The sequence below is a fragment of the Astyanax mexicanus genome, chromosome 13, assembly GCF_023375975.1.
Source record: "Astyanax mexicanus isolate ESR-SI-001 chromosome 13, AstMex3_surface, whole genome shotgun sequence".
NCBI classification, from domain to species: Eukaryota; Metazoa; Chordata; class Actinopteri; order Characiformes; family Acestrorhamphidae; genus Astyanax; species Astyanax mexicanus.
Window position 1 is genome coordinate 39,203,414 of NC_064420.1, and position 27,420 is coordinate 39,230,833.

The 27,420-nt window shown below is 36.0% G+C and overlaps 2 protein-coding genes and 1 long non-coding RNA gene across 8 annotated transcripts in view; 2 read left to right on the forward strand and 1 right to left on the reverse strand.

Annotated features, from left to right (window-relative positions):
* Positions 1 to 27,420, forward strand: part of LOC125780687 (uncharacterized) — a 124,967-nt gene that overhangs the window by 10,608 nt on the left and 86,939 nt on the right. The gene's annotated exons all lie outside the window — the stretch shown is intronic.
* On the reverse strand, positions 11,776 to 12,460 carry LOC125780683 (phospholipase A and acyltransferase 4-like). Its single transcript, XM_049463286.1, has one exon. It carries the CDS (start codon positions 12,454 to 12,456, stop codon positions 12,010 to 12,012), a length of 447 nt encoding a protein of 148 aa, XP_049319243.1. The 5' UTR covers positions 12,457 to 12,460; the 3' UTR covers positions 11,776 to 12,009.
* LOC125780682 (uncharacterized) lies at positions 13,731 to 25,446 on the forward strand. Of its 6 annotated transcripts, XM_049463277.1 has the most exons (16): positions 13,732 to 13,776; positions 15,067 to 15,122; positions 16,881 to 17,276; positions 17,635 to 17,740; positions 17,996 to 18,019; positions 18,254 to 18,940; positions 19,064 to 19,174; positions 19,266 to 19,346; positions 19,513 to 19,692; positions 19,809 to 19,889; positions 19,967 to 20,046; positions 20,438 to 20,498; positions 20,720 to 20,758; positions 20,846 to 21,033; positions 21,650 to 21,834; positions 22,531 to 25,446. In XM_049463277.1, exons 11-16 carry the CDS (start codon positions 19,995 to 19,997, stop codon positions 22,921 to 22,923), a joined length of 918 nt encoding a protein of 305 aa, XP_049319234.1. In that variant the 5' UTR covers positions 13,732 to 13,776; positions 15,067 to 15,122; positions 16,881 to 17,276; positions 17,635 to 17,740; positions 17,996 to 18,019; positions 18,254 to 18,940; positions 19,064 to 19,174; positions 19,266 to 19,346; positions 19,513 to 19,692; positions 19,809 to 19,889; positions 19,967 to 19,994; the 3' UTR covers positions 22,924 to 25,446. The 6 variants fall into 6 exon arrangements, with proteins under 6 accessions (XP_049319237.1, XP_049319234.1, XP_049319233.1 ...); XM_049463276.1 differs by having other exon boundaries at positions 17,635 to 18,421; positions 18,535 to 18,940; XM_049463280.1 differs by having other exon boundaries at positions 13,731 to 13,776; positions 17,635 to 18,940; positions 20,723 to 20,758.

The window sequence follows — 27,420 nt, forward strand, 5'->3', positions numbered from 1 at the left end:
TTATTATCTTTAATTTGAGTTGCATAAACTGCACATCTAGCATATATTTTTTTATCCTCAGGAGTTTTTAAATTTAAAATCTGATCTGTTTGAATATCCTACTCTAGACCAGTTTTGCTGATAACTGAATTCAGATGGTCTTAGTTGGTCATTGATGGTCAAGTTGGTCCCATACTGAAGACTAGCTGGTTAACAGACTCTTTTTTGAGTAAATATTTTTATTGTCTGTTTTGCATTGACTTTGAACATTGGGGAGCACAGTAAATACAATATATTAAGTAGCATTGTTTAACAGAATATAACACACATACAGTTCACAAAGTAAATAAGTTAATTGTAAAGAGAGAAAAAAATAATTAGTTAGACAAAGTTTATATCTTTATATAGGTGACATAATTAAGGGGGGGAGAGAAAAAAATCTAAATTCCTCGAACACACAACATAAAGAGCTTAGCACACAGCATATGGTCTTGTATCATTTATTAGTGTAATTTTGGTTAAGGAGCATGTTCCAATCTTACAGGGGGAAACATTTTACCATTATTCTGGAATTGCTGCAAGTGAAAGATTTTCCATAAAAGTGAAAAAAGGCTGCATTATCTTTTACATTTTGAAAGAGAACCATTCAGAGTGCATCGAATTCAGTGTGCTATACCAAAGGTATACTGGGTCTGTATCTGGATACATTTTGGATAAAGTTTGGCTTTAGTCCAATACACTTGGTAAAATAGTTTACACTGAATCATTCCATGTTTGGCACACAAGGAGGATAAATTAATTCTGTATAATATTTGTTGTAACTTGTCCTCAGTTAAGAGGTGCTGAGATACAGCTGAGATTCTTGAGATGCAGTTGGATCCTAACCCCGTTACAGCAGTGTTTGGTGTCCTTCCATCTGCCTTGTTAATTTCAAAACATCACTCTGATTTTCTAGATCCTTCTCCCATTGCTCTTTAAGATTCATTAAGCATGTAGCTTGAACCGAACTAATTAAGTTATAAAGTTGAGAATTTTTTTTCTTGGCATATCTATATATATATATATTTATATCCCTCTTATATCCATTCATCTATCTATATATATATATATATATATCTATCAATATATATGTCTATCTATCTATCTATCTATCTATCTATCTATCTATCTATCTATCTATCTATCTATCATATATCTATTTATCTATCTATATATGTTCCTATAAATATATATATATATATATATATATATATGTCTATCTATCTATCTATCTATCTATCTATCTATCTATCTATCTATCTATCTATCATATATCTATTTATCTATCTATATATATATTTATACCTCTCATATATCTATTCATCTATCTATCAAAATATATGTCTATCTATCTATCTATCTATCTATCTATCTATCTATCTATCTATCTATCTATCTATCTATCTATCTATCTATCTATCTATATATGTATCTATCTATCTATATATATATAAAATATATCTATCTATCTATCTATCTATCTATCTATATATCTATATATATATTTATATCTCTCATATATCTATTCATCTATCTATATCTATCTATCTATCTATCTATCTATCTATCTATCTATCTATCTATCTATCTATCTATCTATCTATCTATCTATCTATCTATCTATCTATATTTTTGTGCTAGCACTGATCAGCTAAGTTACTTTGGTTGTTTATGGTCAGATCAGTAAAATTCATCAAACATCTAATCTTTACCCATATACTAATCACCCTTTATGCAGCAAGCTCTTCACAGGGGTCATCAGGTAGGCACCTCCTCTGAATTAAGCTTTCAACCCCTCCGGAAGGCTCAGCAGTGAAGTCTGGCGTCCCAGACTCACTCCCCTCCAAGCTCACTACATAAGATATCTCCTATAGTTCACTACCTATACCTGCCAACAACAATCGTCCAATCAACAACCAATTGCTACTAATATTAAATAACTAAGTTGCTGTGGACATTTATGATCCAATCAGCAACATTTAACCCAACCATCAAATATCTTACCTTCCCTTTACCCATACAATAAATCACTTATCACTATGCTGCAAGCTCTTCACAGGGGTCATCATGTAGGCACCTCCCTTCATCAGTGTTTTGCTGAATTAGGCCTACGACACCTCCAGAAGGCTCAGCAGTGAATTCTGGTGTCCCAGACTCACTCCCCTCCAAGCTCACTACACCCAACTATACCACTATCCCAACAGCATGTGCATCAGGCAGTTTATGTCTACACACTGGGCCCTTCCCCAACTAACCTCATCCCTCTGAATGCACAACTACTGACTAGACCTGTCAACTATATCATGACCTCAACGCATTGCCTCTAAACCAAAATTCAATCAACACAGATGTGACCCACTTTGCCCCAAACCCCTAACAACTAAGTCCACTAGTCTAACATATGCCTGCCACCTCTCTACCTTTGTAAGTATGTATGTATTTATTTCTCTACCTATATATGTATCTATCTGTGTATGTATGTATGTATGTATGCTGAATGAATGAATGAATGTATGTAGTGTATGTATGCTCCCAGATGTTGTATGGGCAGCCTTTTCACCCCTTCCTAGACGTCCTCCTGAAGCGACGCAGGAAGCGCTGGAGCCATCCTCTCTGCAGGAAAAGGATTACAAGAAAACAGAATAAAATAAGACATGGTGTAATACGGGAGCTTCTGCACACTGTAGATGCCTGCTCTACACTTGAAATCAGGATTTATTCCAAACTCTTACCTTTGCAGCAGGCACTGGCTCAGAATCAGGCTTTGGGTTGTTGATGTCCAGCCAGTGAAGTGTGTCCGCCTCGCCGACCAGCACCACCACCCGGTCACGTGACCTGAAACAACTAAACATGCTGCTAAAGATGTTAGTGAGGCGTTTACCAAATCTGCCGCGGGTCGGTGAGGGGAGTGCAGTGTCGTCCTGCTGGGATGTCTCTAGGTAGGTGGTGGTGGTGGTGGCCTTAATGTTTATTTGCATTTAATTTACAAGTCAGCCACAACCTAAAAGAAAAAATAAATCTATAGTGCTATAATGCTGTAATGTGGACTAATCATCTATTCAAATTTAGGCTGCTCAACAATAACAGTCTGATAGAGACTCACGCAAAATGGCAGGAGAACGTCGACGTCCTGTGGGCTGATCTCCGGATCAGAAACCACCTGTAATTGAAACATAGGAAAATGTATACTAATCATTTTCTAATACAAACACCCAAAAAATATTAACATATACAAGAGTTTACATCCAAGCTGGTGTGTGTTGTTTTAAATAATACTGAACACTGACCTGTAGGAGAGGGATGCCTTGCAGGCATCTCAACTTTACCATATTATATGTATGACTGTAATTAATACTATATACGGTACTGTAATGTTTTAGTACTTTATGTGGTATGTGGTTTTGGATGCAGCTGTGTGGCAGTGATGCTTCACTGTAATTTAATCTTTCAATGTGTTTTTCTCACCTCCTTAACACGGGCATTCGGTTCCACCCAGGAGATTGGCACTTCACCCAGCGACAGAACGCTGCAGTCATCTGAGCTGTCCATCGCAGAATGCACCTGCAATTGACACAAATGATAATTGTATTCCAACCATTTTTTTTTAAATGTACTCCATGACTATACTTTACTTAGTTAGTTTACTATATATTTAACAATATGTGTTATAAAATTGTCACTGTGTTCTTATATGAAAAAACAAAAACAAATTACAAGACAAAGTAAAAACTTTTTATGTCAAGTCAGTTTGAAGTATTTCTACCTGCCTGTCTATCATCAAATGTAACAACTGTAAATTCACTTTAGTTTATTTGCAATGTGAAATGTATTTTTTATGCACTGCTGGGTATGGCCCTGCTAACACTGATGTTTTGAACAGCCCAGTAGATATTTCATGAGCTTATTTGATTATGTCTGAGCACATAAACCGACCAGTATAAACCCAAGTAGGGGCAATTACACAGTCTGCTACCGTTATTAAATAAAATAAATGCTAAATAATGTGTTACACTAGTCAGCTCCACTTAGTGCACACTCGTTACTGAGATAAACCGCTATGACCCTGCAGCTGAACTATCACAACTCATCAGTATCAGTAAATCTGTCGTTCTGATATTAATTAATTAAGCTGAATTCTATAAGCGAGTCTGAAAAGGTTAAAGTGAGGTTATACTGGGTCTGATAGAGGTGTAGCAGTTTAATAGATACTTACAGAAAGAGGCGGAGTGTGAGGACGGTGAACCTCAGTAAAGCTGGCCCCTCATATCATTAGAAATTAAATAAAAATATTTCCATTGGTTAGTGCTGCGTTTGTGCTGGTTTGTGCAGCAAAAATTAACGTTTGTGCTGTTATCATTATTGAGTTATTAGGTAAAAATTACTTAATGAGTGTGAAGCTGGCCCCTCATATCATCAGAAACAGAGTAAAAATATTTCCATTGGTTAGTGCTGTGTTTGTGCAAGGCATAAATACAGTGACAAGTAATAATTGGTAAAGTTCAACTAATACTCTACAATACTTTAAATGGTAGCTTAAATATATCTGACATCTGTATTAGTAGAATAATTGGCAATAAAATACATACAAGGTAACTTTTACTATTAGTAGACTGTCTATTTATCAGCACACAAAGCAACGCGCAGTAGTGTAGCAAATGTGTTTAGAATGTAACAGTTACCACCTATTCTAACTTAAGAGAGACTTTCTCTTCAAGTAAAGCATTAATAATGCTACACTGGGTGAACATTGTGTATTGTATTACACCTTTAACTGTTTTATTAAAACTAAACTAAACACTGAGCTAATGCATATTCTCACACAATAACTACAAGGCAAACACCAGCGCTCCATAAACAGAGCCAAACACAAACATATTAATAAGCACTTACAGTCTCATGGACGCACAATAAAACTAATAACAACATCCGTCCAAAAGCCTCGTAGCATCCAAAGTTAGCGCTGAACGAGACCACTTTGGTGTGGTTTGGTCTTTATTGGGGGGCTGGGTAACGCCACCCATTAAATATTTTTTACCTAATAACTCAATAACTAAAATTGCACAAACATTTATTCTAATAGCACAAACCAGCACTAAAAAAACAAGATCACTTTAGTGATATCTGGCCTTAGATGAGGGGCTGTGTTACAGAAAAGGTAATAAATTAAATAGTTTAATTTCTTAGTAATGATAACAGTAAATATAATGTAAAATATTTCAATAATGATAACAGCACAAACACTAATTTTTGCTGCACAAACGTAGCACTAACCAACAGTGTTGGGCACGTTACTTTGAAAAAGTAATTAGTTATAGTTACTAGTTACTTCTCCAAAAAAGTAACTGAGTTAGTAACTGAGTTACTCCACTATAAAAGTAACTAGGTACCAGTAAAAGTAACTATTGCATTACTTTTGCATACCTGTCAAGTTTTGAATTTAAAAATAAGGGACATTTTCCGCCGCCCGCTTTGAGCCATCCCACTAGCCCAACTGAGGTTCAGTATCTCTTACATTTAAGACAGGTTGACAGGAAATCTAAAATAACCACCTGTGAAACACTTACAAACTACAATTAGATGATCAGAATCTAATAGGCTTACCTTTGTTGACATTGGCATGTTGTGGACATTCCTACATATGTAATTCTTATAATACAGCCTAAATGAAAACACTTTTCTAGATATTAAGTCTTCACTTTTCTGTCAGGGATGCACTCACTCTTTTATGTTATTTTTTTTTATTCAATGGATTTAAAATTGAACAAAGAGTGCACAAATTCTGCAAAATGAGCTTTTACTAAGGACATGGACCAGATATATTCCATCAATGAATCCATTCCTCAATAAAGTACGCAAAACAGTACACTAACAATGGATTTCATGTAGCAATGTAATAATGTAAACAATTCACTTGTTTCTGTCTAATACACTGCTGGATTTACATATTGATTGAGTTATGGTCCACAGTGGGCTAAGGGATTTTAACAGGTAAACTCAGTAAAGGATTGTTTGTTAGCTGATTAGTTGGATCCGGTGAAAAACACACAATTTAGAGGCAGTGAGCAAAGTTCAGAAACTGCTTTAAACTACTAACATAAAGTACTGTACTGAATTCTGGCTATCCTCTATGTCCAGCTTCTATCAAACTAGTTAGCTAACTGAATTTTCGTCTAATTTTTTGACGTCTGGTCACCCTAATGTTACATACATATATTATTTATAATATATATCATTTTAATGTATCTATTTATTTTTTACTTAGGGACTGATGAGGAAACTGAAACCCTCATAAGGCTGAGGTCAGACAGGGCTGCCAGCTTCACTGGCCGGAGATGCGACCAAAAATGCCTGGGAGTAAGCAGGATTTTATTGGAATATCTGAATTTTTTAGCTGTGTGTGATAGTAATGTTCTGAAACATGTGCTGAAAGTGAGCGTTGTGATTGGCTCAGTTCATTGGTAGTCAACATCCTATCTAAAAGGGATCAGCTGTCCCAATTCCCCAATTACAGCTCCTTCCCTCCTTTCCTCCTCCTCCTCTCCTCTCCTCGATTCCTCCACCTTCTTCTGGGGTAGGAGAGGAGGAGTAGGAAAGGAGGAGTAGGACAGGAGGAGTAGCAAACGTTTCAGAACGCAGCCAAAGTGTGTGTGTGTGTGTGTGAACAGAAGTGACTACCCAGGGCCCGAGTAGGGAGAGGGGCCCATGAAATTCCTGATTTATTGTTTTTAAAAAAGATTTAGCCCGTTGGTCCTTATTACCATTATCTTTAGCCGCAAGAATTAACACTATCAAAATGAATACCCTATCTAAATTATCGTATCTTTTTCAGACCTTACCTATTTTTATTCCTAAATTATTTTAAAAAAAATTAGATACCAAAATTTTGGAACAAAAGGCCCCCTCGATTACGTAAATCATTATTACAACAAACAAAATCACTAGGCGGTAAGGCACTTCCACATATACAATTCTATTACTGGGCAGCCAATTTACGTGCACTGCAGGTCTGGAACTGTTAAAACTCATTTCAATCTCCCCCAGAATGGCTACATTTGGAAACTGCCTCTTGTCATCCATTTTCTTTATATGCTATTTTATATACCCCTTTAGACCACAAAGCTCCCACCATTATTAAAATATTGTTGTTAAATCGTCTGTGAAAATTTGGAAACAGTTTAGAAAGCATTTTAATTTTAGAAATCTCCCCCTGTCTTGCCCACTTACCTCAAACTATCTCATTCTTCCATCAACTCTTGATAAAGGGTTTAACAATTGAGATAGAGCAAGGATTAAAATGCTGCACGATTGTCAAGGGCACTTTTGTATCTTTTCAGTATTTACTAGAAACATTCTCAATCCATAAAAATAATTACCTTCAAGTACTTAGTTTTGCCAGCTCCGTAAATCCCCAGTTTCCATCAGCCACAGAACTCACAGTTTTTAAAACCACTGCCAACAAAATTATTTCTCAAGTTTATAACTTAATTAGTTCGGATCAAGCTACATGCTCAATGAATCTTAAAGACAATGATGGTAGTAACGGCGTTAAAATAAACTTTTTTCAGTAACGAGTAATCTAACTAATTACTCTGACTGTAACTATAACGCCGTTACCATTTCCGACAACCCGTTACTGCAAGTTACTTTAGTAGCTCAATTAACCTTTTTTTTTTACTTCGCGCATACAGGCAAAGGCGCACGTGTGTGTGTGCGAGTCACAAGGGAGGGGAGGATCAGACCAGGGTTTCTGTAGCGGTCCGCAGGCTCATCCTCAGGGGAAGACAGTATTCTGTAGTGAGCACTTTTAATCAGAGGTCTCAAACTCGCGGCCGGCAGAACGATATTTTGTGGCCGGTAACTAGTTACTTTTATAATGAAGTAACTCACTTACTAACTCAGTTACTTTTTTGGAGAAGTAACTAGTAACTATAACTAATTACTTTTTCAAAGTATGGTGCCCAACACTGCTAAAAGAGCAATGGGAGAAGGATCTGGAAAATCAGAGTGATGTTTTGAAATTAACAAGGCAGATGGAAGGACACCAAACACTGCTGTAACGGGGTTAGGATCCAACTGCATCTCAAGAACCTCAGCTGTATCTCAGCACCTCTTAACTGAGGTCAAGTTGCAACAAATATTATACAGAATTAAATTTATCCTCCTTGTGTGCCAAACATGGAATCATTCAATGTAAACTATTTTACCAAGTGTATTGGACTAAAGCCAAACTTTATCCAAAATGTATCCAGATACAGACCCAGTATGTGATCGCTGCCATCAGGAACATGCCTTTCTAATACACATCTTCTGGTTATGCCCATCATTGTTCAAGTTCTGGACTGAAATCTTCTCAACCTTATCTAAAGTTCTTGAGATGCAGTTGGATCCTAACCCCGTTACAGCAGTATTTGTTGTCCTTCCATTTGCCTTGTTAATTTCAAAACATCACTCTGATTTTGCAGCCTTTGTGACTCTGTTGGCAAGACGGTTAATTTTATTAAAGTGGAAACTTTCGTATTCTGAATGGATCAGGGATGTCCTTTGGTATGGCACACTGGAACGAATTCGATGCACTCTGAATGATTCTCTTTCAAAATGTAAAATATAATGCAGCCTTTTTCACTTTTATGGAAAATCTTTCACTTGCAGCAATTCCAGAATAATGGTAAAATATTTCCCCCTGTAAGATTGGAACATGCTCCTTAACCAAAATTACACTAATAATTGATCCAAGACCATATGCTGTGTGCTAAGCTCTTTATGTTGTGTGTTCGAGGAATTTAGTTTTTTTCTCTCTTCCCCCTTAATTATTATGTCACCTATATAAAGATATAAACTTTGTCTAACGAATTATTTTTTTCTCTCTTTACAATTAACTTATTTACTTTGTGAACTGTATGTGTGTTATATTCTGTGTGTTACGTGTCTGCATGTTCGTCTCTCTCTTTCTCTCTCGCACGCTTGCTCTCTCTCTCTCTCTCTCTCTCTCCCTCTCTCCCTGTCTCTCTCTCTATAGGTTGCACATCCTGTCAATCATCATTGAGCATGCTGCCGGCTAACCAATTGAGTGGAGACTGAGGCGGGGCTTCCAGTATAAAAGCTGCGTGAAGGAGCTGCGCGGCAGCCTGCCGGCTCACATACTGACCACTCGTTTGCACGCTCCGTTTTTATTGTGGTTGCACTCTGTTTTATTGCTTTTGTCAGAAACTAGTCAAGATCTTGCTTCTCTGTGTTACTGAAGTAGTGCTTTATTCAAAAGCTCTGTTTTGGTTCAGTCCTGAATTTTATATCTTTCTCCCCCTCAGATTGAGAACAGGTTAGACTGTGCGCGCACCTACATTCCACCACGTAGGTAATTCATTGTATAAGCACATTAGATTAAAAGGGCGGGTACCAACATATGTATTTTTTGTTTTATTAGACTAGTGTAACTAGACAAGTTTTGTTTGTTTATTCCTTTTCTTTTGGGTAGTTAGGCTAGTCTCTAAAAATAGCTTAGTGTGATTTTTGTTTTGTTCTGTTCTTTTCTTTGGTACCGTTCATCTTCTCTTTCTGAGGTGAGGTTAATCCAAATCATGTCTCTGTCTGATGTTTCCCCTGTTTGTTGCTGCATAACTATAAAGTAAACAAAAGCCTAAATAAATCTAATTACTTGTTCTGATTTAAGCTGCCTGCTCTCCAGTCAATTCACTCCTTAGAAACCAGTTTCAAGTTCCACCTTAAGCGATCCATATCTTATTAATGTTACTGGTTCCGCTCTACACCCCTAGACCATGGCCTATTAAGTAGTGGGAACGTAACACTGTGAAACAATGCTACTTAATATATTGTATTTACTGTGCTCCCCAATGTTCAAAGTCAATGCAAACCCAATAAAAATATTTACTCAAAAAAGAGTCTGTTAACCTGCTAGTCTTCAGTATGGGACCAACTTGACCATCAATGACCAACTATGACCATCTGAATTCAGTTACCAGCAAAACTGGTCTAGAGTAGGATATTCAAACAGATCAGATTTTCAATTTCAAAACTCCTGAGGATAAAAAATATATGCTACATGTGCAGTTTAAAGTTTAAAGATAATAATGCAAAGAAAAGTTGTACTTCATGGATGAAGAGATTGTATGGTGATATTAATTAATTATATTTTCCTTTTTTATAAGCTTGTGTTTAATAAGTATTTAGGTTGTTTAATGTATTATTTTTAAGTTTGTATCCTGCAAAAAAGACCCAATACAGACACTGAAACTAGAATGTAAAAATGCATACCTATTCTAAATACATAAAAAAAATCAAATATAAACACTGTTTTTACACGAAGTTAACATGCCAATTTACAGTTTATTCACATTAATGGCCCTTATCACACAAGTTAACACAACAGGCAGTACTGACGTCATCAAAAAATGTTGAGGTTATGTCCTTAAATAATTGTGATAATTTGATAACGTAATTGTAGTGACAAGGCTAAACCAAATTTCTGATAATGTTGGGATCATTTCTGTGTTTTTGGATGTGTATTTATGTGATGCAGGTTTAAGTCTCTTCTTGGCTGAATTAGCAGTAAAGCATGAATGTGAGTAGCACTCTGTCTCACCTGGGAGGATTCTCTATCCCCTCCTCAGGCCTGAGGATTTACTGCATTACGTAACTCTCTGCAGGTGAGCTGCTGCTGCTGTTAAAGTCACTGGTGTCCAAGCTGTGATAATAGCACTGATGCTGCACGTGTACATGTATGAGTGTGCGGATGTGTGCACGAGTGTGTGGAGGTTACAACAAAAATAACAAAAAATTCGGAAAAAATTTGGGAAAAAATAAAACAGAATTTTGAAAAAATAAAACAGAAGGAAAAGAGGTAGAGACTACAATATTCACTTTCATTTTTCAGGGTTGTAATATATTGAAGGAGTGTCTGTAGTTGTAGCCCTGGTAGTTTACTAATATTGTTTTTTCATCTTTTGGGTAACGTCTCGTTATGCTAACAGACTAGACTAATACACACAGTACTGGAACTTTTCCAAACGGACCTGCACTATACACCAATACCTACACTACTGCTATACTTGCACTGTCATACACACTTTAATTCCCCAAGAACTGTGAACTTTAAGAACTTTAGGCACTCATTCACTTTACCAGCCTTAAGCTATACACAATATTTGCACTACTGTTATACGGATTCTATTTATACTGTCATTCCATCTCAATCACCACTATTGTCTTCCGTCTTACGTATCTATTGTGTCCGTGTTGTATTGTACATATAGTGTCTCACATTCATTTATATTATATATCTTTTTTGGGTACCACACAGGATGTTTTCCACAGCTGTGGAACCCTCCCTAGCCTCAAGCTAAGGTTAAAAAGGTACTGAGTCACACTGCACAGGTCTTCAGAACTCTTGAGCTGATGCCATCTGCCATCCGCAGCCTTTCTGACCTTGATCTTCTTCAGTGCACATCTCACCTGGGATGTTGTGAGTGTAAGACTGGAGTTTTTCCTATAGCTGGCTTTACCATCCTGGATCTTTCATCTTAACTCCCTCTGTGCAGATTTCATTCTTTCCTTGTCACCCAATTTAAAAGCCCTCTTTTTCTCCTTCAGGAGAGCCTTAATATCAGGGTTAATCCAAGGTTTAATAATAATAATAATAATAATAATAATAATAATAATAATGTTAATAATCAAGTATGTTGTTATTCTATTTTAAATATGATAACTGATCAGTTTTTGTCATATATGTATATAATTCAGACTAGCGGTGGACAATATGGCTCTAAAATAATATCACGATATTTCAGGGTATTTTTGCGATATCGATATACTTGGCGATATAGGAAAACAGAAAAATAATTTGTTGATTTCAGGAATATAGCATAATAGTACTCTCGGGACAGAGAGATTACGTCATCGCCGTGACCTCCTGTAGACAGAGAGGGAGAGGCATAACAGATTACGGGGGGGGCTCCCCCCGTTTCCTAACTCTTTCTCTTAAAATATGAATATTTTAAGATATATCAGCAGCAGTGTAACACTACCAATAGCTAGTGCACTGTAAAGTACTTTTTTCACCTGAAGTGATTCTGGTTTTCCATAACGTAGATTGGTTGCAAAGTGCTCACAGTTATGTGTCACAAGGTTATAAGTGACATTTTTACCTAAGGCACTGTTTGCGTCTTGTAGAATTAGTTCGATCTCTTTGCGTTCATACTTGTAGTCCAAAATGTTGTTGACTTTGTAACGAAAGCATCCGGCTACATATAAAAGTCGATCTCTTTTAACCTCTCCTTTGTTAGGCTTGTTTTTATTTTTCGTCAGATGGATGACATAGCCATCTCCCACATAAACTGCCCAATGGCTGTAGATGACACGAGAAAATTCAATGAGATCCCCCACATTAGGACTCTCCGGTCTGCCCTGAAGTCCAATAATCATCATATTATCTCTGGAACTATCCGCTTGCAACTGCTGAACAATTTCCAGTCTGTGGTAAATATAGACACTGGCGTGTATGACGTCATGCATGACGTCATGCATGCTAGCGTCCATGAAAGAAGAACTCTTATACGCCATAGACGCGAGTATCAAAAATAGAGCACCCAATTCGAATGTTATCATTCCATTGAATCATTCCATTGAATGGACGTTATCACGTGAAAATAGGTCCACACTGTAAAAAATAAAACCGCAAAAAAACGTATAGTAAAGTAAAGTAAAATACTTTCATTCATATGAAGTGCAAAACCAGTAGATTCACATGCATTTTCATTAAAGGTTTCACATACATACACCAGTATTTTACAATTAAATTTCTTCAATAAAGTGATTTTGATCAACGTTCTGCAGGGAAAAAAACTGTTATTTTACAGTTTTTCAGAGCATATTTACAATTAAATTTCTTCAATAAAGTGATTTCAATCAATGTTCTGCAGGGAACAACTGTTATTTTACCTTTTTTTTAACTAACTTTATTGTCTTTCAAGTTGTGAGCTTCATGATTCACAAATTAAAGTGTATTTGACTCATTCAGTGATATTCAATGACAAACTGTATGATCCTTTCAGAATTTCTTTATTAACAGGCTCTCTGCTCATTTAAAGCAATTAAAAGTGCTCAGAGAGTGAAACCACGTATATTAAAACAGTCTAAAACCCAGCCAGGTGGATAAAACTGCTATGAAACTACATCATGGTGAGCCCTCTAAACTGAACATCTAATTAACATAGCCACGCCCCACAGACTGTTGTTTTTTTTAGGTATATTTTCTTTTACATAAAAGAAAGAAAAAAACGTTTTATTTCTATGGTTATTTTCTGTATTTTTTTAAAACAATGAATAAAAAATGAATTAATAAATAAACCTTACAATTATGAAGAAAACCAAACAAACTAAAAAAACGTAGAATAACAGTTCCGGCTACTCTTGTAATAACATTTAAGAACATGGCAAAAAAATAATTCATGTAATTCACGTAAAAATGAAGTTATTGTAAAAAAAAAAGTGACGTCCTATTTAAAAAGCAACAGAAATTGTTCATTTGTAACATTTCTAACATATTTATGGTGTTTTTTTACTCACTTTTCTTCTCTCCCACAACCTTAATCCTTTACAGCTTCAAAAACATGTACTATGCAAATTAGGCGATGACGTCATTTAGCGACTTCTAGCGACTTTTAGGACAGCCAATAGCTACTTTCCTTACTGAGGAGTTGGCAACACTGGATCCGCGGGCTTCATTCTGTCCCAGCGTTTGACCAGGTAATGTCGTGTGCGTGAGTAAACACAAAAATACATCATCTTATATTAGAAAAAAATCATCTTATATTAGAATGTCAGAGAACGAAAGAGGTCTGGAATAAATTAAAACAACTGAATACAAATATTACGTATGATAAAATATCTATAATGTATGGCATTTTTAAAGAACAACTCTCAAAATCCCAAAAAAACAATCTATGGTATGTGATATGCATGGTTAAATGCAAACTGTGGAATACCAGATGCAAAATCGCCATTGACAATTGCTCTATACCAAGTGAAAGTGTGTTTAAACAGGTGATTACTGAAATGAAAAAGAAAAGAACTTTGGACACATTTACACAAAATGGCGATAGCTGGTCCTTTTTAAAATTTTGAAGGGAAAAAAAAAGTGTGTGAAAACAACAAATTGTAAGTTTTGTGTAAAATAATGTAATTTTTATGTGTTTTTTTAATGTAATAACAATGTAATTTTTATGTGTTTTTGAAAGTAATAATATGTAATGTATCCCCCCCTTTTTGAAATTCAATAAAGTATAAATAAACGCCCACAAAAAAAAAAACACCAAAATACTAGTTGAAAGAACCTTATTGTGACTGAATTTACGCGCCACGTTTCCCTAACAGACACCCATTGTAGTTGCTTAGCTCAAATGTGTGTTTGTTTGCTTTGATTTTGTACAAAATGTGTCGAAAGGCTAGCTAGCTAGCTAGCTCGCCTGCTAACTTCCATAGCTAGGCAGCTAAGCTTGGCCTACTTAGCTTGTTCGCTAGCTAATGTAGCTACATGTCTAGAATGAAGATGTGCTGTCGGCTGCTTCTGCTTTCATAATGCTGTCATATCTACAGCTATGGTTTGTATGAATTGTTAAGGATCTTTGAGGCTTTCGTGTGGTATGACACGTTTATTTATTCAGCGTTAAAGTTACACCCGGTGGCTGCGCCCAGCTTTAGCTGGCTAGCTAGCTGACTAGCGATGTTCCTTCTCATGTTTAAGCTCAATATAGAGACTTCGTGATGGGCGACTTGCTTCAGTGTTTTTTTTTCTTTTTAATAGAACTTCTTCTTGTAAATCTTGTACTTTGCCTGAAAGATAAAATGTAAGCTAACTGCTGCTTCTATTTTATACTGGCTGTTATTAATGTTAGCTAGCTTTGTTGCTAACCTTGCTAAGGTAAACCTTCAGGGAGCATAGGGGCTTGTCTTTAATAGCTTTCACTGTATTTGGGGATTTGTTGAATCAATGCCAGTATAGTTGTTTCAAGGTATTAATAAATATTTCTTTTACAGTACACATTGTGTACGAGTCCGAATTGTAAGAGCCAGCTTCTTCTTCCCATTTCAAGGTAAGATGCATAGAATTGTAATTTTGTCTCACCATTTATGGATTTAATTGCTTATTAATAGTAGTTTATGTTCTTTTACTTGCTGTAAACATTACGATTCCCTTAATGTACACTCTCCAGTGAAAATATTAAAATCCTCTCCTTGCTGTGTCAACCCACCCCCCCATCAGAGTAGTTGACTACCAAAATAATCATAAGTTGCATCCCTACTTATAAGTGCTGCTATATTTCCATAAAATGGAAAGAGTCTGTGGAAAGAAGGAGGTGGTCATTACATCCTTACTGATAAATATAGTGTAGGGTAGGGTTTTTTTTTTGCGATAATTATACTTTTGGTGGTATGAGAACATTGGAAAAAAATATTTCAAGAATATGGAAGACCAAAAATGACGTGTAAATAAATAAATTAAAACATAAATGTGTGTGTATGTATGTGTGTATATATTTATATATGTACATATATATATATATATATATATATATATATATGTATATATGTGTGTTTTATAAATACACGCATAAGTAATCGAGTAGGTGAATAAATAAATAAATACATTTCTTATTTATATATTCATTTATATGTGCATTTATTTATTTCAACTTTTATTTATTCATTCATTTCAACATTTCTACATTCATTTATTGATTTATTTACACATTTCTTTATGTATTTATTTATTTATTTACACATTTTTTTCTGTATTTGTGTGGTAATTGGGTAGGCGGTCCTATCTTCGCTCTAAAGCAGGATTGGTTTATTGGCTGCAATAGTTTTGGCTCTACTGCTCCTGCCTTGGCCTACAGCAGCGACATATTGAATCTGTTGACCCTCATTCATTTCTGGCAGTTGTTACTGCAGTAGGGTTATAGCTGCGATGTTGTTGTCTCACTGATATTGAAAGTACAGGACAGCTATTTGTGCGCCGGCACACTGAACAGCATAGCGAAGTGTGTGCCAGATGCATTTAAATGTGCATTTATTTATATAGTTATTTGTTTCTACATTTATATGTGCAGTTATGAATTAATACTTCCTTCGTTTTTGGTCCTACATACAAGAATACACTACAACAAAATAAAAAAAATATTTTATTATTGCATACGGCATGAGATGGCACACCCCTAACTGAGATATTAAAAAATACAATAATTTTATTACATTGTCCATAGAAGTAAATGATCATGTATTTCATGATACTAGTAATGCACTACAAATATCTCCATATATACAGAATTAAAGAAAAAAAATACATGTACTGGACAGGTATAATCTGTCTTTAGTAGATGTAATATGAACTGAGCTTAAAAATAGCAAAAAAAGTAGTACCCTCATGTGATATTTAGGGATGGGTGATATGGCACAGTATTTCAGGGTATAATTTTGTTCACAATATAAAAAAAATATTGGCAATATTATTGCATATAATACGACATGGCACACTCCTATCTTGTAGCCATTTCTTGTTGAGTCCGACTGAGAGACACTGTAATATTATTTTACAGATTGTCAATATTTTATCCATTAATGCATTAGTTTTGTGCCTTACTTTTACTAAAAGGATTGACATTTATCAAATGACATGAAGAAGCCCTCACTTTCGTTTGTTGACTTTTTGTTAGTTGACACTGAAACATTGAAAAAAATGTCCATGGTTTAAGATTGTAAACATTTTCAGTCTGAAGTGCTAAATATGATCAATTACTGAAGCAACCATTAAGCACAAATAATATTTATGCAGTCTTCATCTTTGTATTCAGATATGGGAAAAGCCTTGCGGTTCAGGAAATCGAAGATACACCTGTTCAAGAAGCACCCTGGTGCTCGTGCACAGAAGGTCTACGTAGGTGACATTCTTTCTAGTGTGGGCACTTTCCATCCATCAAGAGATCAGGATGAGCCTCCCGAAATAGCTGAGAGCAGTAACTTATGTTCTGAGACTGCATACACAAAGGCTAAAAGGAGAGAAATAAGTGCCTGGGATCTAGTCAAGGATGATATTTTGAAGGTGTCATTTGCATGTTCAGCACCAATCACAGATCTCTGCATTGTCTGTCAAGACCATGGAGAGTACAGATTTTTGCAAGGCTTGTTTAAAAAAGTCACACAGGAATTTGCTGCACCTTCCTGACAAGTGGAATGTAAGGTCAAAAGCTGTAAGTTTCCTATACCTATAAGTTTCAGCTATATACAGTAGGGCTGTCACTGTAAATTTTGACTTTCTCATTAAAATGAAATGCACTCAGTTTGACAGTAAACACTTATTTTATTTCCAATACGTGACATTTGGTTTTGTTTCTTTCATTAATGCTCACTGTAGGTTCCATGTTAATTTGCCCATATCAAAGTCAATACAATTTGAATGAAGATTTATTTTTAATCAAGTAATATATGATTGTAATTGTGATTGTTCTATTGCACTTCTGTCATTCTACTTGGTAGACAGTTATTTTTGTAATGATGTTTTATAATGTATTGACAGTGTTTAATGTCTTTTTTTCTTACCCTTAACAGAAGGCCTATTATGAACCCCTTTCAAGTGGTTTACAATTAGTTTTACCTGAAGGGCATGAAAACCATAATGTTTATAAAAGGGAAATGAGAGTTGTTGTCAGTTCAGGTATGTTATTCTGAATTTAATTTGTATAAAATTAGGGCAGAGTTTAAAGCAGTTATTTAAATGTTTTAATGTGTGTTTAGATTTTGTTCCTGAAGCTTATGAAGTTATAATACAGATCACTTTAACATATTCAACATATAAGAAACATTTTCAAATTGTATTACCTAGTGTGTCGAAGTCCTGGTGTAGGTTTATGACAGTATGAATAACTGTCCTGCTTTTACCTGTTTGCATTTTCCACTTTTTGCATTATAGGTGAATATGTTGTACAGAGCTTTGGTAGGTGAATCCATATCCTATTTCTTTACAGAAATCTGATTTGTATGAATTTATCTGCAGTACTATGTCCGTATCCAGCTACTGTGTGTCTACTATGTATGAAATGTGGGATCTTTCTTAGTGTAAAGAATTTAAGTTGCTGCTTTGTTTACTTGCAAGTGAAACGTTTGCTTTAAGTTACAGTTAGTCAAAAAATGTTTTTTGTTTTTTCTCCTTTTCTCTTTTCATTTTTAGCAAGATGGAAATATGATTGTAACACTTGATGGGAACTTTGGACTTGTACGAAAACAAAGTTCAGGGGCAAGCATAGATAAACCATTTCATGGAAGCCGTATGTTTATTGGTGATGGTAGAACAGAGGAATACATTTCGTCACATCCCAAAAATTCCAAACCTAATGAGGTTGGTGACTTTTATTAATATCATACAGAACTGATAATTGTGTATTTATTCCAGCACAATCATTCAAGATAATAATTTATTTCACTGCTACCTGAACTATTCTGTTTATTTAGGATTGCAGTAACTTTAAGGCTGGAAACCTCCTGAGGTCAGGAAAGCAAACAAAGAAGCTGGCTACCTGTCTCTCTATTGTGGTGCTTTTCAGACTGTCATCACTTTTTTTTTTCTAGTTCATCTTCTCTAAATTTTAAAATTGTGGATATTTTAATTTGTGTTTTGTAAGTACTGGTAGGCATCATGACTTTTTTTTGACTGTGATCTGTGATCATTTATAATTATAATAAATCATCATTTTCTGTGCAGGTTTTGGATATCAGTGCTCAAAACACTGACCAACTGCATAGTTCATTAAACACTGTAATTTGTCCTATTTAACTGGATGGTTGCATATATTGAACGAAAAAAAAACACAAGTAGAGAAGACTATTAGAAGTTTAAGAATCTTTTGCTGTTTGTCAGGTATGATAGTCTTAAAATATTGATATATTTTAAATCTATTGCCCAACCCTGATTGTAAGCTTATTAGTTTTGTTATTTTCGATATTAATATGAGTTATTTTCACCACGATTTGTTTTCTGTAGGTTAGCCTATCCCCTCTACATCATCGAGGAGTTGCTCCAAAATGCAACACAAAGAACATACACCTGCGAGTAGTCTATGACATTGCATGTGTTCTTGCCTCCCATATGCAGGTAGGAAAGTTATGCACTCTTTCACACATTCATGAATTCTGCTGGCAATTCATCCATTATACTTTGCAATTCTCAAATTGCATTTGAACAGAAATCCAACCAAGGCATACCACACAACCTGTCTCTGGCTGTACCAGCATTTCATGTTTATGGTCATAAACTGCAGTGCCAGGTAATTTCATGCATGTTTGTTATATAAACTTTATGATGTCCCATCTCATGGGTTCACATCTAATCCTTTTTTTATCTCTAAATGTAGGAAGTGAGACTTAACATTTGTGTAATTTGTATAAGAATAAAAGTTTGTAATCTAGAAAACATTTTTTTTTGTAACACAGATTATGTATAGCACCAGGAGGCTTGATGGATTTGGGCTTACTGATGGTGAAGGAATGGAAAGACTGTGGTCATTCCTTAGAAGGTTTGCAAGAATCACAAAGGAAATGACTCCATCTCATCGGATGGATCTGCTACAGATGCCCTCCTTCATTATGGATGGAGAAAAGCTACTGACTTAGGTTTGCTTTCATCTGTACTCTTTGTCAAATTTCAGCATTTACTTGCATGATTTTTTTTTTTTATTTGGATAAGAGAAATTTACTGTGCATATCGTTCCAATATTTCAAATATGCAGCTTCTGCTGAGAGTTGAAAAGGCAGAGAAGATGACCGTTGTTGCCAAAGATGAGATCTCCATGATCATCAGAGAGGCACCGGTGAGTGTTTGTGTGTACACCTTGTGCGCAGAGCTACCTTTGCCACTTTATTTATTTTATTTTTTGTTTTATTTTAGTGCCGGTCTCTGAGCAAGACATGGAGAGATGGGAAAGAAAACTGAGGCAGAGCTCGTCCGACAGAAACCAAAACCTAAAAGTAAAATGATTGCTTCACTATCTTATGCAATTAAACCGTTTATTTGATGTAAATGTAAATATACAGGTGAAAAAGAAATTATTTCCTTATCCATGTATAGCTAAGTTGAGTTTTTAAAGGAAAGTGTCAAAGCTGCTTATATGTGCAGTAGTACGCCTAACATTTAATTTGCATAAGTAATGCTACATATATTCCCTTAATGATTTTTAAAGATCTTCTGGTGCCCCCCACAGATTTATTTTAGTTGTTGTCCAGGACATGTTGCAAATGTCAGTATTCCTTGAAAAGTGCTTGTGATAAAATTGAATAAAACGTATGTCCTGCCATTTCGTACAGAGTACATAAAACATGACACTTCATGAGGTCTGTAACTCTTGTTTTTGGTCTCTAGATACTGTGCCAAGATGGAGAAAGGAATATGTCATCAAGCTGATTCAGTACAACATGCTTAAGTAAGACTGTGTGCAAGATTAAACAATCCAATTTTATTATTGTGATTAAAGAATACAATGCAATGCATGTCAGGTAATGGTGAGTGACTAAATGTATTTGCAAAATGTAAACAGTTCAAGAGTAGGTTCACTTTGCTGATTGAAGGCACCAGAAACTTAACGTGAGCATTACATTTTTAGAGGAAGTGTGGTGTTCTGTTTTTAATGGCTTGTTTGTACAGTAGGTCTGAGGCTGAAGAGTCATTTGCAGATAAAGCAGGGTAAGTAAATCATACCAAATACATCTTTCACCCAGATCATAAATTCAATAAATAAAGTAAAATGATCCATTTAATTTGACGTTGCAGATTTGAGAAAACCTTGCTGAATTTGGAGGAGAAGTACTGCATAGGGAAAAGGTGGCATGAACGTGATGTGATCTTTCAGTCTACCCTGAAAGATGTTGACTGTGACATCAGAAGACAATTACTGTTCAAAGCTAGAACTGAAGCAAGAGAGAGAGCTGTCCTCTTACAGCTCAAAAGAAAATATCCAGGTAAAGAGATACAGAACAATTACTTTAAATAAAGCTTTCGGTTACAGTTTGTAAGTTCACAAGGCAAACGTAAATCTCAGTATATTCAGTTAGAAAGAAAATATAGCAGTGTGTACATGTTTGTTCTTAATGAAGTGCTCAAGTGTATAATCTTATGAATTTGAATGAGTTATCTTATGAGTTTAGAATGTTTGTACTCTGCTATAGTTATTTTTGAATTTCTTGTTTTGCTTTTAAGAGAATACAGTAAATACAGTAAAAAGTTTTAGCTGCATTATTACAAAGTGTTTAGCCATACCTGTAATTTTTCCAGTTTCCCAAAAAAAAAAAAAAAAAAAAAAAAATTGCCTCAGTACAAAACAGTATTTACACTCTACTGCTGTCTAAAAACACATTTATACTGCAGTTAAACAGACTTTTTTTAATTCTATGATTGTCTTTTTGGTGATGCATGGTTTTATTTAAACTACTTTGTCTCTCTAAATTGACTCATCACTTGGTATAGGGTTGTGGTTTGAGGAGAGGATAGCCTTCCAATTGGTTCTATAATCTTTGTGTTGCTTCAGAATAGATGTATGTGATTGAATCACTTATTTTAAAATTAAATGTCTTTCAGATGGCCAAGGCATTGCCATTAGACTTTCCAAGCAAGTTGCAAACACCAACAAGAGACTCAAGCAGACACTAAGCCAGTACAACAACATTCTCTGGCCACCAAAGACTGATGTCTTCCCTGCAACCATGAGTTTTCAGGACATATGTGACCCATCTTGGCCTGTCTGTTCCCTCCTGGATGAAACCGTAAGTACTTACTTTGTAACGTAATTGCTATGTACATACTTTGAATTCATAAGTACACATTTACAAAATGTTAGATTGGAATATATATAAAATGGTGGGTGTTTTTTTTTTTTAAATACAATATGTAGCAGAGAGATCTTAGAAATGATTAATACCAGGTACTTTAAACATTGTCAGCCTTTCATCATCCAACATCTTTAAAACTCAGGCATACACTATAATGCCAAAAGTATCTGGTTGCTTGCCTTGTGTTTGGTGATGAGACTTGAATGGAGCTGTTTGGCAAACCCATCCCATGAAGCTCTCTATGCTCTTAATATCAATCTGAATGGCTAATTTTTAGGGCACATGAACACTAAGTGCCTCAGCTCTGCTTTTGTTCCCAGTCACTTCCACTGTTATAATATCACTGACAGTTGGCTGTGGAATGTTTAGTAATGAAGTTTCACGACTTGACTTGTTGCAGAGGTGCTGCATCCTATCGCTGTCCCACGCTCTAGGTTCACTGAGCTCCTGAGAGCGATCCATTATTTTCATTAATGTTTGTAGAAGCAGTCTGCATAATTAGGTGCTGCTTTTATACACCTGTGTAAATGGAAGTGATTTGGAACCTAATGGAGTTAATTGGTTGGATGGTGAGCGAATAATTTTGGTAATGCGTATAAAATTCTGTCCTTCCTCCCTTTTCTTTTATAGATTGGAGATGGTGATGATTCTGTTCCTAGATGTTTAAAACGACGTGGGATCGATGCAGTATACATGAAGGCCCGGGCTGCTGAAGAAAAGGTCTTGGTCCATCAAGAAATGAAATGTGTAATTGATCACCTTCATCAGCAACATGCTTTTCTCCATTCTGCTATCATTTCAACAAACGAGCCTGGTGCGAAAGCTGCATTAATCCAACGCATCATACAGCTGGAAAGAAGATTACATTGTGCCACACATGCGTTTCATCATCATGTACCACATATTCCTTCTGCTCCATGCAATTACATAACTCCAGGTCGACTCCACCACACTGTGCCACTGCATGAAATAGAAACACTTGATGGTGATGAGGATGAGGAAGAGGATGAGGATGATGACTGACTACAATGGCACTAATGTTGACACTGAAAAGACTATAAATGGGTTATTCTTGCGTTTCACCAACTGAACCCTCCACCCCACACTGATCATACAGAACATTGTGTATTTTTACAAATCTGTATCTATTTCTCTGCATACTTTATCCTCTTTTCAATGGTCAGGACCCCATAGGATAGACCACCACAGAACAGCTGATACTATTTGTGTGGCTTGTCACTTGTATTGTTTTGATAGATAGATAGATAGATAGATAGATAGATAGATAGATAGATAGATCTTATAAAACTTATAAGAACCATATTAGTTTGAGGGTTTCTGATGTTTCAAAGACTAAAAAAATATACATAGCGTTATGTGAGAGCAGTGATCACTGTAAGTAATTATACAAAACTGGCTGTGGTTTGATGAATGTGAATCTTGAAAATGAATTTCAATAACCTTAAGACAAGTGTTATGTACATGTGTGGTATTAAATCAGATCATTGTAGGACAAAACTTCTTAGATTCAATTAATTATTTTTATTAATTACGTATTCATTTTTATTAATTCCTGTCAAAACATTTTGGTCTTACTTATAAATGATAAACTGTATTTATTTGTTAAAACTAGAATATTGTTAATATACAGCAACTACCTTGCCACACTGCAGCACCTGCCTAATGTCCATTTAATGACACCATAGTAATTGCCTACTAACCAGTTTGCAACAATATGGTGATCTAGAAATAGCCTTGCAGTGAAAACACACTTTCCCTTTAATAAGTTTTAACTGTAGGTTAGAATCTTTGTTGGGAAGAAAATTCTACCCAAAAACAACTGTATAAGCAAAAGTAATCAGTTACAAAATACTATTTATTGACATGACCATGTGATCACTTACACTACTTCAGGGGGTGGTTTGAAACATATTTATTAACTGTCCTTTACAAAATTTCTTGATGAACAGACCAATATACCTTCTCCAAAATTACCTAAATAAACTCTTTTTACATTGACTTCTATTGAAAGTTAAGAAGTTAACTTTGTTGGTCTTTAACCTGTATAATGCATAATGCAAAAAAGTACACCCACTTTGAATATTATTTACAAACCAGAACATTCTAAATACACTGATATTGAATTCTTAGCCTGAAGCCATAAAGATAATGTTACTTAAGAAGTTTAAAATGTGCAAAGAATAAGATCTGGAGATTGGGCAGCTCTCACCTAAGGTGATCATCTGCAACTGTTTCTGAGTACTGTTGAGTGGTGTGTGAATAATCTTGTGTGCAGGACCAACAATCACAGTAAGTAAACTTAAGTTATAAACACTCTGTCACAAAAAAATATATGCACCCAGAAGGAAACAAGCTACTATTACGAAACTTAATATGTATGTATAGTATGAGGAGATTGAAAATGATTACAAATTCAGAAAAAAAAGGTTGTTTTATTAATTAATTATGGCATGAAAAACATTACAAATCGGTAAGTAATAAAGCCACCTCTGGCAGCTATACAAGTTGAAACACGGCGTGGCATTGAATCAATTAGGTCACCTATGATCCCTGCGGAAGATCATGCCATAATCTTTGCAGCTGTGCAGTTAATTCACCAGTATTCTGGGACGACTGCAGTTGCCTTCCAAGCACATCCCAGATGTGCTCTATTGGCAAGAGGTCTGGTGACCTGGCAGGCCATGGGAGTATGTCATATCCTTGAAGACATTGCTGGGAGAGTCGTGCAGTATGTGGATGAGCGTTGTCTTGGCACCTGGGAGACTTGATAGCATCGGCAGTACAACCGGTGTTAAAATGTCGTCCACGTAACTGCAAACCTAGTAACTAACTAGTGCCTTGAAAAACAACTAGAGCAGAGTGTGTCCCAACAAACCGTTCCCACACTTTCACACCTTGTGTATTCGCCGTATGCCGCTCAACAACAAATGCCGGATCGGACCGCTGACCTCGCCGCCTCCACACGTGTGTTCGATGGTCATCAGCACTGAGACTGAATCTGGTTCATCACTGAAGATCACACGCCTCCAGTCGCTCACACTCCAGCTTGCCCGAGGTCGGCAAAAATCCCGTCAACACAGCCTATGATGTGGGGTCAGTGGAAGGCGTCTTAGTGGACGTCGGCTCCTTATACCAGTGTTGACGAGTCGTCCCTGAATGGTTTCACTTGAACTGTTCCAGCTTCGCATCTCATATGTGCATAGCATACTTACCCTTGACTCATTGGTGTAGAAATTTTAATCATTTGCATATCGTTTACCAGACTACATTCCTGCCAAGTTTCGTAATTGTGGCTCGATTTCGTCTGGGTGTATATATATTTTTTTAAACTTACAAAAACAAAAATATACAAGGAATTTGCTTAGGCTGGCCACAACACTGACAAACTACAGGCCATAAGCCTAAAGTATTCAGACAAGATCAATTCGGTAGTCCAAATCTTGTTGTTGAGACTAAATGAAGACTAACATGTACATGAGCATTGGGATACATTATAATAAAGACAAATAAAAAAGTTGCCACTTGTGTCGCATAATGTTTTATTTATTAGCATATACACAAATTATTGTCTGTTACAATCTCACTGACAGTTCACTGTCAGTCTACACGCCTAGATGTACAAAAAAAGTATACTATCTAACGTATTATTCTCTTATTTTTAGAAAGTGGTTAACTCAATTACTTTTTGCTGTGACGGTGGATGAGTTGAGGGGGCTTGAAAAATAAGTTGACCCTTAAAAGGGGGTGTACACTGAAAAAGGTTAAGAACCCTTCCATTAGGTCCTTGGCATGTTTTTAAATTAGCTAAATACAGATCAAAAACAATACACAACAGACTTCACCAACATTTCATTTGGGTTGAGGTCTGGATTTGGGCCATTGCAATCTTTAATTTTCTTTTTCACCCAGTCTGCTTTTGATTGCTGGTGTGCTTGGGATCATTGTTTCATGACCCAGTTTTGGTCAAGGATAGAAAGGGATATATGGCCTAACAGACTGACTAAATATTTTAGTGTTACATTTTTATACTACTGTGTTGATGGTCAACTCAATAAATACAGGGTTCCCAGGTCATGTGGCTTCAGACCAAGCCCAAAGCAGGTTCCATTACTGTGCTGGACAGTTGGTATGGTATGGTGGTTTGTGCTGATATGCTGAGTTTTTTTTTTATGTGGTACTGTGCAATATGGGAAAACTTTAGTCTGTTAAGATGCAACCCGTGCTGACATTGACATTATTTTTATAAATAGATGATTATTAAAAGGAAGCACTAATACTTTGTTGAAGCCTCTAGCCTAGTTGGGCATGTAGGCCATCCTGGAGCACAATTAGGTACAGATGTTGCAGCTGTGCTTGTAGATCCAAGATTCCAAACAGCACATATAGGTAGCTGCTACATCACGTTTCATTAGCTACATAATGCGAACAGAGCAGCAACCTAGAAGCTATCATTTGTGCTGTTGGGTTGCTTGCTGAAGCTTCTGTCCCAGCTGCATCCATAAATGCAGGATTGTTGATTAAACTGGAGAACGGTCAGAACATCAATGTGTCAATTTTGCTGAGACATTCCTGGGAAACCCTTGCTGTATGGGTGAGCAAATCCCTGCGATGAACGACTGCACATACCACTGAGCTATTAGCGTCCCTCGCATCAGCAGTTGAACCAGTTTATTGCTCCACAGATAAGGCAGATTTGAATCTCTTACCACCACAAAGCCTACATACTCAAACCCAACATTGTCTGATATTTGGGCTGTCCATTAAGCAGCCACTGTCATGTTCACTTGCAAAGGTGTCATGAAGAAAAAACAGGAATGAAACTAAATCATTAGATGCATCCCCTTTTAAATTTGTCAACTGGGCCAAATATCTTTAAGGGTGTCAGAAAGGTACATCTAGCAGTGAACAAGAGGTACGCTACCATAAAAATAACCTCAGAGGAAGTTATTATGGGGCAGAAAAGGCATCTAATCAAACCACACATCATTGACTATATCTGCATAACAAGTTTAGCAGTCGTGGCTGCAATTTCTATTTGTCAATGAGCGTAATTATATTGTACAGAGCCCCTGAAAGGGACATGGCATAAGGCAGGAGGTATCATTTTGTATAAAAAGCTTTTGGGCGCGCACACACACCAAACAGAGTGGCTACTTTCACCCAAGCCTACAATATATTGTACAGAGAGCAATGCAAATATCTGTATTATATATGGTAGACTTGGGTGAAAGTAGCCACTCTGTTTGGTGTGTGCGCACGCCCAAAAGCTTTTTATACAAAATGATACCTCCTGCCTTGTGCACATAAGAGTTAGCTGGCTATTGTTAGCTCTGGGCTTAAAGCTACCTTTAGCTACGTAGCTGAAACATTACCTACTAAAATAAAGTAGTTAACATTAGCTAACGTTAGATAAAACATTCCCCCCTGAAATATATTTTGCCAAGTAAATAATGGCATGGTGGTTAACTAATTTAAAAAGTCCCTCTAAGTAAAACATAG

What these genes read in the sequence shown, in the direction of transcription:
- LOC125780683 (XM_049463286.1), bottom strand. Translation starts at nt 12,456, where the DNA reads ATGATGATTATTGGACTTCAGGGCAGACCGGAGAGTCCTAATGTGGGG.
- LOC125780682 (XM_049463275.1), top strand. Translation starts at nt 19,995, where the DNA reads ATGGGAAAGAAAACTGAGGCAGAGCTCGTCCGACAGAAACCAAAACCT. An exon ending in ATTCAGTACAACATGCTTAA is followed by an intron (nt 20,499 to 20,719) that starts GTAAGACTGTGT and finishes TTGTTTGTACAG; the next exon opens with TAGGTCTGAGGCTGAAGAGT. An exon ending in GCTCAAAAGAAAATATCCAG is followed by an intron (nt 21,034 to 21,649) that starts GTAAAGAGATAC and finishes AATGTCTTTCAG; the next exon opens with ATGGCCAAGGCATTGCCATT.